General features: G+C 47.9%; 1 protein-coding gene across 1 annotated transcript; it reads right to left on the reverse strand.

Moving 5' to 3' along the window:
* On the reverse strand, positions 1–7,793 carry CUNH8orf76 (chromosome unknown C8orf76 homolog). The gene is made up of 5 exons (XM_042870081.1): positions 7,609–7,793; positions 4,596–4,739; positions 3,298–3,809; positions 1,405–1,537; positions 1–330 (listed from the first exon to the last, which is right to left on the reverse strand). The coding sequence occupies exons 1-5, from the start codon at positions 7,732–7,734 to the stop codon at positions 124–126; spliced, it is 1,122 nt and encodes a 373-aa protein (XP_042726015.1). The 5' UTR covers positions 7,735–7,793; the 3' UTR covers positions 1–123.
* Positions 7,794–14,925: the final 7,132 nt, after the last annotated feature.

Raw genomic sequence — 14,925 nt, forward strand, 5'->3', positions numbered from 1 at the left:
TTCAAATGCAGAGATTTACTTTCTTGAAATACATACTATAAGAAAATGTAAAAAATACAACACGAACGTTTTGCATGCATCATTCCATAATCTTCTGAAGCCATGACAATAAATACAACAGCCCTACGTTGCCAGAGGTGGGGTGTGTGTCTCTGAAGAGAACTGCCTGTCCAAGTGGCATAAATCATCTTGCAGAATATCGAACCATTTGATTTCAAACTCCGAGGCCGATGTGGTTACCAATGATGACAGTGCTGAAGAGCCTATGCATTTTACCTCGCCCTGAAATTCCTCCTTTAGTTTTTCTGGGATAAGATCTGCTCCCATCACCTGCAACCGCAGTAAGAACAAAGACAGGAAACAAGTAATGTGACAATAATAACAGAACACAAGAACCATCCGCCATCTAGGAAGCGCTTCCAAATCACAACCAAGCTGTCTGCCTGCTGCACTGTCATAAATATGGAGGACTGAGAGCCCAAACTTCGCAGCTGCACAGCCCCTCCCAACTTCTGGTACAACTGTACGTGGGGAGTTTTGCCCTCTGAACAGCAGCACAAGCCCCATCACCAGCTCTGCGATCAGCGCCTGCCCCAGGAGCACCAGCAGCGATCTCTCACCCTCTCACCGGGGGCTTCAGACCAAGGGAAGAGAGGAAAGCAGCTGCTCGTCGGCAGCCCTGTGGAAACTTGGGATAGTCTGCATACTGCTGCCCTCTCATGGATGAAAGCCCACAGCATCGCTTGCCAACTCGGCAAGGACTTGGCTTTTATTAACTGAAGCCTGACAATGCTGACAGTGAAGTTAAACATTTTTTGGCTTCCTTTTGTTCTTTTAAATAGAACTCCATAGACGCTAGAAATGTTTAAGCTCTATGAATAAAGCCATACAACATCATTCTCCTCCTCTGTGGTTCTTTTAAGTTAGAACCCAGTACATCAAATGGAACAAAGAAACAATGTAAGAGGAACTTTTTCTGAAAAATTGCTGAAAGAATGAAGACTTGAATAATCCAGTAGCCCTCAGTGACATCTCTATTTGCATTTCATACACGTGATTCACTCTGTGGCATCTAAAGTGGCAGAGATAAAACTTGCTTCCCAGGAAATGCACAGCAATGATGCACCTGCAAATACAAGTCTAGCGAGAAACCTAACAACCGTGAGCATTCCTGTAAGGAGAATTTCAGCAGAACAGAGATACACCCACATGACATAAGCCAGCTACACAGCTATCACAGTCAGTCCCAGATAATGCAGTACCAGGACATCGCCCTGGCTAATGTACCTTGCTTCCTGGCACGGTTAATTAGCCCAGGGGAGAGTCAGGCACCTGCAAACATGAGCTGGCCCACGTCCCCCCACGAGGACCTGGCGAACACACACGCAGACAACACTCTCTTACCTTGGTCACCTGCAGCAGGGAGTTTTCATTTAAACCAAACTGTGCCACTTTGTCATCAATTTCTTTCTGACATTTTATGTTATTTTCGAGAGCAAAGGATGACTGTTGCAGTTGAGTAAGCTGAAGTAAAAGCCTGGAATGAAAATAAGCAGTTAGAAAGGGTACAACTGGCACTAAACTAAACTAAATCCAACTACGAGATAATACTTTACAACAGCTCTTCTTGACCTTTGCCAGCTGAGGAAACTGAATACATCCATATCAATCTATTAAGGTCATTCTGTGTGCACACAATGACTGAAGAAATACAGAGGAGAACTTCAGAATAAGGAAATGCCAAGTATCTCTGGTGCCTCTACACAACCATTTTTCCCCCCGTGCAGTTGGGGCACTGAGCATTAGCAGTGCTGTACCGAGTATCCCTCATCCTTATTAAGGCCTAAGGAGACAGCAGTGCATTGCTGCATGCAGCAGCGGCCATCTTCACAACCTGAGAAGAGACAAACTTGGTTTTGTTTCAACAAACACCAAACATCCTCACACAGGTTAGTGTGGGAGTATTTTCTAAAACCTTCCACCGCTCTTAAGTTGAAGGCAGAGGCCCACAAGTTGAGGAGTCGATCCTCATTCACTGAATATAGCAGTGAATTTACCCATGCAGCACCCACGTCTCACATAAACCCAGCAGAGCTGAAAGCACCAGATAAGCTAAAACGTAACCCTGCGATGGGAAGTTCACCTAGAGAAGTGCATATGCCAATACAGAATCACAGAATGGCCTGGGTTGAAAAGGACCACAGTAATCATCTGGTTTCAACACCCCTGCTGTGTGCAGGGTTGCCAACCACCAGACCAGGCTGCCCAGAGCCACATCCAGGCTGGAAACAAAGCACAACACCACTGTGCAGTCAAGCAAGGAAATCCCAGAACTGCCTCCACTGTTTCAGTACGTCTGGTTCATCACTGAGATGAGAAGCACAGATTATTTTAATACGAATTAGCTTATTAGATACCAGTACTCAATCTGTTAACTTCTCCCAGGCAGCAAATAAAGTCACTTGCTTTCAAAGTACAGATAAAAACTGTCTTTATGTTTCCCAAATGTTGCCCTCAGAGAGCAGTTATAAGGTGTTCTCTGTAAACATGTTCAGAAGTCCATAAAACTGCACTAATCACATTCAGTACTGATATGTTATTGAGAGGCAAGAGGGAAAAAAAACAAGACTCTTTTAACAAGAAACATTTCCTAATTATCTCTTTGAACTATTATATTTAGGAGATTTTTGTTGTGTGCAAGAATTTTAGGAAGAGAGGGAATAAAGAGGAAGAGCATGTTAATGCAGCCCTGTCAATCAGCTGCCACGGAGTTCATTTTTCAACCTCATCCGTTATGCAAATTGGTGTATTATTAAAATAATACATTTTCACTCAAGCAAGAGGCTGCAGGCAAACAAGCCAGGTGGCACTTGCAGAAGGAAGACGGGCTCACTTCCCTATGGGGGACTTCAGCTGCTGCATCTTTAATACCAAAGCAGGAACAGCCACGCTCTAGCAGGAGCATTTAGAGGAGAAAAAATCCTTTTGTATATAATTATTTGAAAGGAATTGTATAATGGGATTATTTAAAAGATACTTTACTTCTCAACAACACGTGACACCGGCTTTGTCTTTCCACCCAAATGTCAGTTGTTCATAGCTACCATGCTGGTGAGTTTCACTTTTTACATCTCAATTACGAGTCCATTCTTTTCTTTCTAGGTTGGTGTTACCAATGCTGGAACAAATCTTTAAATCAGAGATGTAAACTGAGTACATTAAGGCTGGGGAATAACATGCTTAAAATTGCTCTGGACTGGGAGAATCTCACATCATTCCAAGAGTGTACTTTGTTACCTTGCTCTAACAAATGAGGCACACGCCTTTACGCCAACATGCTTTGCCAAGTCCGGCTCCCAGGACTCGCAGGCTGCCTGTTTCCCTTCAGCCTTCCTTCCAGTGTTGTCTGAAGTGCAGAGCATTTCTGTTACAGCCTGGCTGCTGCTGCAGGTCGCTGAGCTCTCGCTCTTTGTTTCTGCAGCTGGGCAGGACGGAGGGCCTTCGCTCTGGCAGTCCGATCTGTGAGGCTGGAGATTAATCTCTCCTCCAGCTGATATTCCGAAACTACCATCACTAACCTCTCTGGACCAATGTAGGTTTGTTTCTGGAATGCATAATGGAGACAAGCCCTGCAAAAGGTCCATATAAGCTTCAGCAAGTGACATCCAGTACCAAGGGTTGAAGGGATGTAAGCAGATCAGCTGCTGCAGACACACGATCTTTTTTTCTACGTTTTCCAGATCCCGATAAATGGCAAACTGCAGGTTGAGAACAGTCGTTAAGTGATCCGTGTTTGTGGCACCGTTTCTCTGAAAACAAAAGAAAAAAGGATTATAACAGGAGCAGAACAGAACCATCCTTCAGAGCTTAAGAAAACGTCTCCCCGGGTGATGACAGACAGACATCTCAGATGTCAGACAGACATCTAAAGGTAGCTTTCACTACCGCTCTCTTAATTTCAAACAATACAACATGATAGAGATCATGCAAGATCAAGCAGGCAGCGATCCCTTCAGTGGCCTCATCACAGTTTGAAAGAAGCCTGTGAACACTGCTGTTTGCTTACATGCATTACTGCTTATGTTATGCAGTCGCCCCTCTTAGTAATATGAACACCTTTTATATACAATGATCAGCAGCAATAAAATTAGCAGATTTCAGAGCCTCCAGACATCTTCTTTTATGGGAAAAACTCCATTTGTGGTTAGATACTCTTCTTGGTGGCAGTTTGGCAGAAAAGTGCATGGAAATAAAAGGAAGTGTTGAACCGATGCTTTTATAGTGGAAAGACTTAAGCATTCATTTATCCCCTTTCTTATAATTCCTATTACGTTACATTAATTCTGCCTGGCAGAGCATGATATTTAGTCCCTTCCAGGACTACCAGCTCCCTGCACAGGGAACTCATTGTGGTACAGGGTGTTCTGATTTCTAAAGAGTGATTATATCTGCAGTGACAGTTACCCTCTGTTTACCAAATACTCTGAGCACTGAACATCCTGAAGGATTAAACACATACAGATTATTTTTGCAGAAAATGGCCTGTATAAAAGAACTACTGGTAATATTTTTTGTGTTCAAAGGATGTGATTTACCATTCTTTCTGCAATATCCAGAGCTTCCTTGTGCCTTCCTAGTTGAGACAAACAGCGAGCCTGGCCCTCCTGGACGTCCCGCCTCATGGCAATGTTACCGGGAGGCAAGTGCTGCAAGCAGTTTGAGTATTCACACAGAGCTTTCTAGTAGCATCGATAAAAAGAAAAGACAAGCAAAGCAGTGAAACATTTTCATTTAAAAGCAATCCCGAAACCGATTTTTCTTTATCCCAACTCAGCTAGCACCTATTGGCAGCAGCACACAAAGGCCCCAGTACCACATGGCCAGGCCAAGAGCTGAGCTCCAAGCTGCCCCAGCCTGGACAGCAATGGGCAGCCCCAGTCCTAATTAATGCCTCAGCCCTGTAAGGATTCACAGGGCATCTCTCCACCTCTCCCCCACACCATGCCTGATGCAGAAGGGACTGTATGAGCTCACCCCCAGGCCTGGGCCAAACGTGAAATAAGGCACCTTTATCCCAACTAACTTAGGGATCAGAGCACTCATCCTGATTTTGAGAGGCCTCACTTCAAACCTGTGCACTCCCTTGTGAGAGAAACAGGAGGTGAGAACCAGGAAGTCTGTCCCTCAGCCCTTCAGAATAAGCAGCCAGTCGGAGCAGACCACAAGGAAAGTGAGTCTCCATCATTCCTGACATAAATTCCTCACAAGGTCATCGGAATTTGCATGAAATTATTAAATATTAATTGGCCCCAGGAAAAAGACAAGAATGAGCAATATGCTGTATCTTAATGCTCAGAGCACTCACCAAGACTCCAATTAACATTTAAATACATTACATTAAGTATTCAGTGATGCTAAGACTGGAATATTCGTTCCTTCCCCACTGTGTGAGAGCTCAAACCAAAAGACCAAAGAGCAGAGCTTTCTCAAAATGAAAATTCAGGTATTCCTTGCAAACTTGATCAGTTCTAACAAAAAGAGCCTCTAGGCAATATACCCTAAGTAGCTCCTGGCATAATGGCAGAAGTATGTCTCTTCCCCTGCCAAGCTCACATCCTTCTCAAGCAAAGTGAGAGTTCCCCTCTGTCCAGACAGACCAGAGAAGGGCTGCAGGACACTCTGCTTGCTCTGCTATGCAATGAAGGAGTATGACGCTGGCAGACTCGGCATTATAAATCCCAAGCAGATTCTGCAGTCAGCTCTGTCCTAAAAATGAGCATGGCTTAGATCACTGCTCTCCTTGGCATTTCCCATCCAGTAGCTTAGGCTGGCATCAAAACTTTTCACAGTGAGTGAAGAGATTCCCGTTTCCTTATCTCCAGGCACCGATCTAAGGCAGCATTCTCAAATCTGTCACTCTCCCCCCTGGTTCTGGCTCTGCCACAGAGACCCAAGAACACTTGACGCCAGACACTGCCAACATGAATCAGCATGACAGAAGCCAATGGATGCTCTGTTCTCTGGGTCAGTTTCTCAGAGAAGGGAATCAGAGCGCATGGCAGGGAGCAAACCTCCCTTCAGGCAGGTCAGCAGCCAGAGCAGGGTGCCTGATGCAGCCTCAGGTACTTCTCTCTCTGCACACTTCTGTGAATTCCTTCAGAGCATCGTTCATTTGAGACTGGAAAATGTCTGTCAGGAACAGACAAGGTGACAACAACACGGGAATAATGTTAAAAATCTGAATCGAAACCAGATCCAGTAATCCAACGGATAGGGCAAGAAGAGTGCAGTCAGATGCTGTCCTGGTGGCTTTGATATCAGGGAGCATGCAATGCAAACCATAACCTGGAACAAGAAGCTATGAGAGCGGAAACATGGACAGAAGAAGCTGATTGTCACCAGAAAACAAATCTGGGAGAACAAAAGACAGGGTCCTAGAACCAGGATGGTAGAGGCATGATATCATCAGTGATTAGCAATGAAGCTAAGGAAGCAGCATGAGAAGAGGGTCTAGGAGTGCAGCAGGCAGAAACCCAAATGGGGAACATGGAAGCACCTCAAAAGCATAACCAGCCACCCAGAGACAAGAGAGAGGGAGGACAGCTAATGACGCACAAGCCAACTCTCAGGAGACTGACAACTGCAGCCAGCTGTAACCTGACAGCCAGGGGGAGCTCTGAGAAAGGCGAATGTGATGTTGACAGCCTTGGTGGAACACGGCACTATCTCCACGAGTGGATAAATATGCACACTGAACTATGGCCGAACAGCATTTTAATGATTGCCAACAGCAACTGTGACCACTACTGAACCACTCTGATGTATATCTTTGGTATGAATTGGTTCCAAGTGAAAAACACCATTTCTGCTGAGCTGCGCAGTTTGTATCAGCTTCACAATGACAATGGGAGAAGGAGATGACATCCAGCTGGGAAAGCTTGCCAAAATGAAGTTAACTGTTACAGTCTGGACACATCTTAACTAGCTCGGTGGTTCCTGCTCAGATCATGATTTCATTCAGGAGAATGGGGTGGTTTTGATGCAAAGTGCCATCAAGTTGGACTTCTATACCACAGCACCTAGCATCTCCAGGGCATGGAGCATCCAGAGGAGCACTATGAAGATGGTGAAGGGTCTGGAGGACAAGATACGTGAGGTAGGGGCTGAGGTCCCTGTGTGTGCTCAGCGCAGAGCAGAAGAGCTGATGGGAGGCCTGATGGCGGCTGCAGCTCCTCACAGGGAGCGGAGGGCAGCACTGAGCTCTGCTCTGTGTGACAGCGACAGGGCCCGAGGGAACGGCATAGAGCTGTGCAGGGGAGGGGCGGGTGGGGGTCAGGGATGGGGTCTGCACCAGGGGGCGGTGGGCACGGAACGGGTGGGCACGGCCCTGAGCTGCTGGGGTCCAGGGAGCGCTCAGACACAGAGTTTGGGGACTGCAGGGATGGAGCCAGGAGCTGACTCGATGCTCGCTGGGTCCCAGCTCGGGATATTCTATGGTTGTTCAGACACAGATATATTCACTAAACACACGAGGACTACAGGCCCTGAAGTTACACTCCAGCCACGGCCGCTGACCAAAGCCCCGGCGCACAGGAGCCACGAGAATACCTCAAACTCCCGTTCCCTGTAGGCCAGGTCAGCCCGGAACTTCTGGGCCGTCAGTACTTCGGCGTCCTCCTCGCCGCTCGTCTCACCGCAGAACCACTGCAGCACAAACAAACCCGTACAGAGCATCTGCAACCCCACGGCTGCCGCATGCCGAGTCGCTCCCACGAGCTCTCTCGGCCCCGGCCCCGCGGCCCCGGCCTCCCGCCCCACCCCGCCCCGGCTCCTCACCCGGGGCTCGCAGCGCTTGGCGCTGTAGGGCAGCCCGGCCCCGCCGCCCGCGCCCCGCTCCCTGCTCTGGGAGAACACAGCCTCCTCGAACTCCCAGCCCAGCGGCAGCTCCATCCCCTCCTAGAGCGGCTCTCCGCCGGCCGCGAGCCGGCAGCGCGCCCCCTGCCGGGCCGGGAGGCGCCGTGAGGGAGCGGCTCGAGAGTGGCGGGCGGCGCGGCCGCGGGGTCAACGAGTTGGGGGTGCGGTGGGGTAGAGGGGCGGCGGCGGCCATCTTGGGAAGGCGATGCGACGCGCTGAGGCGTGGCGGGGTGGGCGGGAGACGCGCCGCTTTGGCCTTGGTAGCGCCGCCCCGTAGAGGCCGCGGTGCGGGGATATCGCCACAGAGCTCGGGCTGCGCCTCTTATGTGCCGGCTCCTCAGCGTTGGGGTTTGTCCCGTGTGTAACGGGGTATCGCCGTCCCGCAGGAGGCAGGGGGAGCCCCAGTCAACGTGAGGACGATCAGAGGTGGTCGTGCTGGAATAGACCTTGCGAGAGTGTCATCACTCAGAAATGCTGTGCGGAAACACGGAAATGCTCACTCAGAAATGCTGTGTGGCACTGGGGGTCTTACCATCACAGAATCATAAAATGGCGTGGGTTGGACTGCGAAGATCCCCCACTCCCAACCCCCACCATGGGCAGGGCTGCCCCCCACCAGATCAGGTGCCTGGGGCCATCCAACCTGGCCCTGAGAGCCTCCAGGGACGGGGCAACACAGCTCCCTGTGCAGCTATGCCAGCGCCTCACTGCCCTCTCAGTAGAAGTCTTCCCCCTAATCTCAATCTCTGCTCTTTTAGTTTAAAACCATTCCCCCTTGTTCTGTCACTGTGTACCCGTATACAAGGCCGACTTCCCTCCTCATCATAAGCTCCCTTTAAATATTGGAAAGCCACAAAAAGGTCTCTCTGGAGTCTTCTTTACAAGCCCAGCTCCCTCAGCCTGACTCTGTAGAACTGCGCCAGCCCTCTGATTTTCACAGCCCTCCTCTATTTCAACAACTCTGCATCTCTCTTGTGCATCTCTCTTGTGGTGGGGGCCGCAGCCTGGATGCAGTACTCCAGTACTCATGAGGCTGAATAGGACAATCACTTCCTTCTCTCTGCTTCCAGCCCTCTGTTGTTGCAGCCCAGGATGCTCTCAACTGTCCACTTCAGGCTCATGTCCAGCTTCCCATCCACCAGATCCCCAAATCTTTCTCAGCAGGGCTGCTCTCAGCGAGTTCAACCCCCAGTCTGTGTACATATCTGGAATTGCCCTGAGCCAAGTGCAACCTTGCTCTTGGCCTTGTTGAACCTCATTATGTTCACACAGGCCTACTTTTCAAGCCTGTCCAGGTCACTCTGGATGGCAACCCTTCCTTCTGTTGTATCAACTGCACTCAGCTTGGTGTCGTCTGCAAGTTTGCTGAGGGTGCACTTGATCCCATCATCTATCTTTGATAAAGATGTTGAAGAGTACTGGTACCAGGACACAGCCCTGGGAAGCACCTCTTGTCACTGGCCTCCACCTGGACATAGAGCATTTATCACAACCCTTTGCCTGCGACTCTCCAGTCATTCTCCAACCAACTTCCTTTTCATTTTTTCTGACCAAAATGAGAGCAAATGGATCGCATGTTTTGGGACAGCTGATGGCACCTGGTTGCTGGCATCTGTGAAGTGTTTTTTGGGAGGAAGGTGCTAAGAGAATGAAGCTTGTACTCCCCTTTGGAACAGGAACATTGCATTCTCCATAGTCCTGGTGAAGATTTTGGTCACCAGACAACTTAATAGAAACTTCATAAGATACTGTAACAAACACTTAAACCGAAGTTTCCCATGCTTAAATTATTTGCACATTTGAGGAATTATTCTTTTAGCATCTTGGTCCACTGTGCATGCCAGTGTCCATGGGAGTGTATTTCAGTAACTTCTCCATTTGATTTCATTTCTTCCCCAAAGCAGAATGGGAAACTTGTGAAATCTCAAGCCTTCAGAAGACAGGATTTTCCAAATCTCCCAAGACTGTATTGCTGTGCTATGGGAAAAGGGTACACTGCAAAGACCCATCCTAGAGCTTCTGCAACACTTAAAGGCTCAGACAACCTTGCAGATTAACAGCACCTTGCCATTCCAGCTGTCTGTCCTGCCTCATGGCACTTCCAGACACAAGGTGCTTTGTGTTTTAGGCGTACTGCAGTTCTATTTCCTCTCCCTGCCCCAGCAGTCCTTTCCTCCAGGAAGACCTGCTGCCTCCCATCTGACTACCATACAGGTTCAGAGAGGCTGAGATGAAAAGTTATCCTTGTATCTCCTTAATCCAAAAAGTAGACTGATGAACCTGTGCCTACTAGAACATCCTTTATGGCCATAGTTCTTGTTTGAAAGGGTTCCTTCTATAGAGATGTTTGGTTTTGGTTTGGTGGTGGTGGTGGTGGATAAATGCTCAAAATATCTTCCATACGAGCATAGCTATGCCTGGATGTGGCATCAGGACATTAGGGACATGGTTTAGTGGGCACAGTGGTGATGGGCCAACCAGTTGGAGTAGATGATCTTAATGGTCTTTTCCAACCTTAATGATTCCACGAGTCTATGATCAGCTGGCATAAATCCCTGGATATAAACTATACTCTGGCAGGTAGATTTGATCAAATTGAGGTTTCTTCTGCTTTTAAACTGACCATTTGGCAAAGAAGAGCTCTTGAACATAGGAAATTGCTTAACAGGTGAGTCTTGAGAAAAACAGGAGTTTGCTCCACATGATGCTTTTGATTGTTTTGTTATGTCAGGGTAGGCAAATACAGCTGGGGCTTCTTATATGTGCACACAAAAGCCTTCCAGCTTCCCTCTGCACGCGGACTGGTATGCTGAGCTCCTACAGGACAGGCAGAGCACACAGAAATGGATCTGCAGTCATCAGCTCTGGTGTCTGAACAGTTGCAGCATCTGCGCTTCTCCTCGCATTAACCGGACACATGCGCTCCTTTCCCAGTCCTCCAGGACTGCCAGTCATGCTGCAGCACACCAGTCTGAGTACAGCACTAAAATCCAGCAAGACGGCTAGGAACAAATGGAAAAGAAGAAATACAGAACAAGAATCATGAGTAATCAAAGTGAAATGTGGCCCCAGCACAAAGTAGAACATAAACTGCAAGGCGCTCCCAGGGGCAAATCCAAGAGCAGCCCGTTGGCTGCCAGCTCGGATTGAGGAGTCCTGCAGGGCTCAGGGTTTCAGCCACCATTGCCTGTGAGGATACAAACGTGGTCTGCAAAGGCTGTGTGTTGCAATGCAGAGAATGCCTTTGTCTGGTGAATCAATGATAGGAGAGAAGCAATTCCTGAGCACCACGCAGGGGGCCTAGCAGCTGACTGCATGGTTTGAGTCATAAGTCACAGCATAACACTGCTTTTCTTCTTTCTTCCTTCCCTGGCTCTCCCCTTCCCCCACCTCCCCTCAGACATTTACGAGGCTCCTCGCGTATTAGTTACAGATATAAAAAAGTGCAACTGTTAGAAATTCCTCTGCCTTGTCAGCACTGGAGATTTGCTCAATTTCTCCTGCAAGCCCCAAGTCATCAGTATAGCTGCCAGAATACAAATTCCCATTTTACTTAAGTAAAGCTGTTTGCCTGAGCTTGCAAGGCATGATTTGCCATGGTGCTGTTAGCCTTTGCTTCATGCAGCAGAAACCAACAGCCCTGGAAGAAGCAGCTTTGAGGGGCTTGCAGATACATGAGCCCTATGGGAGCCCACACTGCTGCAGCTGCTGTGTGTAGGCAGCTTCACGGATACAAAGAAGCCAGAGATGAATATTCCTACAGACAGCTAAGGTCACGCTGCACTGCTAGCCTAAAGCACCAGTTCCCCGTATGAAAATCAGACCAATGGAACCAAGGAGGCAAGCCTATGTGTTCCACGTTGCCATCAGGGTGAGCCCAGAGGAAGCCTGGACAGTAAAGGCATCTCAAAGGACAGGCAGGAATTCATTCTGCTGCCATAGGACCTGAGCCTTTCAGCCAGGAAAAGAAAACACAGCGTGGCAGACAGAGCTTGTTTGAATCCTGACAACCTTTCTTTAGCCCTGTCAGAGGCAGAATTAATTCAAAAGAATTCCCTCCACTGGTGCTTATTTAATTCCTGATATTATTTCTTGTATTGTGATAGGCTCTATGGGTCTTTGCCACAGCCTGGACACTTGTTCCAGGAGGAGAACACACACCACAGAGGTTTCAAGAGACCATCAAGCACACACAGTGGAAAGGAGAAATCCCGGCTGGTAATGAGGGCCCTGTTTTGGTAGGCACTACCCACACACGTCGGCTAAGGAATAATGCAGCTCTGACATCGTTTATAGTTTTAATAAAGCAGACTGGAAAGGAGCTGCCCTTGGAAGGAAGCAAGAGACTCATTCTCTCCTCAAAGAAAGCGTGCTGCCTGCAGTGAAGAGAGCACTCAGGCCCACAGGCAGCGTTCCTCAAAGGATGGGCGGTTCCTGAGTCATCAAGTGGGATCTTCCAGACATTGTGAAATATTCATACCTTGGGGGAAAGATTAGTTTTCTTTTTCGACAGTCATAACATTGGCTCTTCTCTAAACACGTTCATGAAGAGAAGCTCTTTATTTGCTGACATTGTCTTGATGTGTCCTTTTCTCCCCGCACTTATTGTCTCTTGCCTTTTATTGAGATTGCAAGATCTCTACAGCAGAAACCATCTTTCATCCTCTTTGCGTGGTGCCAAACATAAGGGGATATTGTCCATGACTGGCACAGGAGGGTAACACAAACAGCATTTCACGGCTAAGGGCATACCAAGGCTATCTCTGGTACAAACTAAGAGACAAGAAAAAGTGATTCAACAAGCAAAACTGCAGTTAAAGCTCTGGCGAGCTTTGATGAACACTAGCAAATGTTACTACAGTAGTATGAGACACAATTGCAGACCTCAAGAGCAGTCTGTTCTCAAGCAATAGGCAGTCACACTGAGAGTGGAGGAAGTCTGACCCCTGAGCCTAAGCTCCCAGATGCCACCAACCAAAATTAGAGAAAAATGATCCTTGTCTCAAACTCAGCATATCTTCAAAGAAGGGCTGGTAGAAACAGGATGAACCTCCACCTATCTCAAGCTGGTTGAGAAACCAGCCAAATGTGACAAAGCTTCATTTGCTAAGTGTAGGTCTGTCCTTGAAGGTAAAGCGAGCACTAAGGAAAGGCAAGTAAGGGAGCTGAAATGGTTCCTCACCCTACAAACTGCTCCAACACCCTACCCTCACAGTCTGCAACAGGAGGACAGGATTCTGAAACCAGAGTAGCGTGAGCAGGAGTGTGCAGGCCAGTGGGCCATGGAATTCCTCTTCTGTGTAAATCAGCCAGCCAGCTCACAGTTCTATGAAGACAGGACCAAAATGAATGGGGAGATGAAGGGCCCTGCATCACAGAAATAAGAAAAAAAAAAGAACTGCTTGGTAACAGAAGCCAGAAGATCTTCCTTCTCTTAAGACAGATAAGAGAGGATGCATCCCCCAAAGACAGTTCATTTGCTTATCTACCTTCCAACAGCGCAGCCTTTCAAATTGCTGGTAAGCCATATTAACTAGGCCATAATCCTTCCCCCTCAGGTCTCACAAAACCCAATGAAGTTGTTATTGCCAAAAGGGTGCGCTAAGCACTGATGTGTTCAGCCATTAATGGGCTCTGCAACTATTTCATGTCTTGTAAGATGAACGCTGAGCAGAACGAGCATGCCCTTGGGTTGGACAGAAATGCTGCTGGAAAGAGGAATTAGGCTTTTTGGAAAGAAAGGTGATCAGATGCCTGGGACAGTCTTCAAGCAGTGATCCTCCCTTGCAGCTCCACATGCTTCCTGAACTGACAGGAGTCACAAGCATGCTGCTCAGCCACCTGTGGCAAGCATTAAGGCTGCACCTGACAATCAGCGGATACAAACTTGACACACAAACCACCACAAAGGCATCGCTGACCTGCTGCTCTAACTGGACCAAACCCCAGACTTGTAGAGAGATGTGTATGCCTCCTTCTGTGCACCTTTTTTTTTTTCAGTTTTATTGGTTTGCCTCTGAAAACTCATTAACTTCCCCTGGCAACATGGCAACAGTTGTGCTTGTTGCTTAATTGCTACTCGGGATTAAATCAGGCTGTGTTAAAACTTCACAGCTACGAGGTCCTTCGGACTGGGAGGACTCCTGTAGCATTTCCTCCAGGACATCACTGAAGCATCTGCATCTGGCTGCTGCACACCTCTGTTGTACAGCACCCATTAAACTAAGCTGACACCCTACAATATTGTTCTGCAGGAACTGAGAAACAAATCAATAGAATTAGAGGCAAAAAAAGATAAAGAAAAAAACAGGCACATCAAAGACACAGATCCAGGGCTTCAGGATTGCCCTTGAGTGACTTGTGGGCTTCTCCAGTCCCCGTCTCCTTGTCCATATGGAGAGGTAACTGCCTCCACATGGAAGTAACCCATCTGGCTTTTTTTGATTCTCCAGTGCCTTGTTTCCCATGCTGAGCTGGAAAGCACCAAGTGGAAACTGCTATTAAATTTAGCTCATATGGCTTCACGCTTGCCTTGTCCAAGTATCGATGCCTGCAGAAAGCACGAGGCAAAGCAGAGGGAAAGCACTGCTAAATGCACACATGCAAACAAAATGCAGAAATTGAGAATGGACTTTGCCCACCATTACATCCTTCCTTAAATCATTGGAAGTGAAATGAACACCACACAACTTATACCTGTGGTGCAGTTTCTGCCTTTGTGGCGTTGCTAAGAAAAACGCTCAGGCATTTCCCTCACAGGGCATCAGTGAGCCCCAGTCCCTGTGCTCTGTGTGTGCTGGGGGCAATGCCTGCACAGAAATCCTCGCAGATGGATTTCACCTGGAGGCACTGGGCAATGCTGGGGAGGAACTGAAGGTTTGAGAGCAGTTAACAACTGCATTAATATTTGCACCGTCTCTTTTGATTCAGAGCGTGCCACTACTAGAGGTTATTTTGTGGGGCTTCTTTCACGTTAGTCCCTTAAGATGGACTTTGCTGCAATTATGTTTT

Source organism: Lagopus leucura, unplaced genomic scaffold (assembly GCF_019238085.1).
Source record: "Lagopus leucura isolate 7727_CA_CO unplaced genomic scaffold, USGS_WTPT01 Super-Scaffold_100002, whole genome shotgun sequence".
Lineage (NCBI taxonomy): Eukaryota > Metazoa > Chordata > Aves > Galliformes > Phasianidae > Lagopus > Lagopus leucura.

Excerpts from the sequence above, each read along its gene's own strand:
- CUNH8orf76 (XM_042870081.1), bottom strand. The coding sequence starts at position 7,734 with ATGCTCTGTACGGGTTTGTTTGTGCTGCAGTGGTTCTGCGGTGAGACG. Across the intron at positions 3,810-4,595 it reads TGGATATTGCAGAAAGAATG|AGAAACGGTGCCACAAACAC; the intron begins GTAAATCACATC and ends TTTTGTTTTCAG. Across the intron at positions 1,538-3,297 it reads GCCTCATTTGTTAGAGCAAG|GCTTTTACTTCAGCTTACTC; the intron begins GTAACAAAGTAC and ends TTTTCATTCCAG.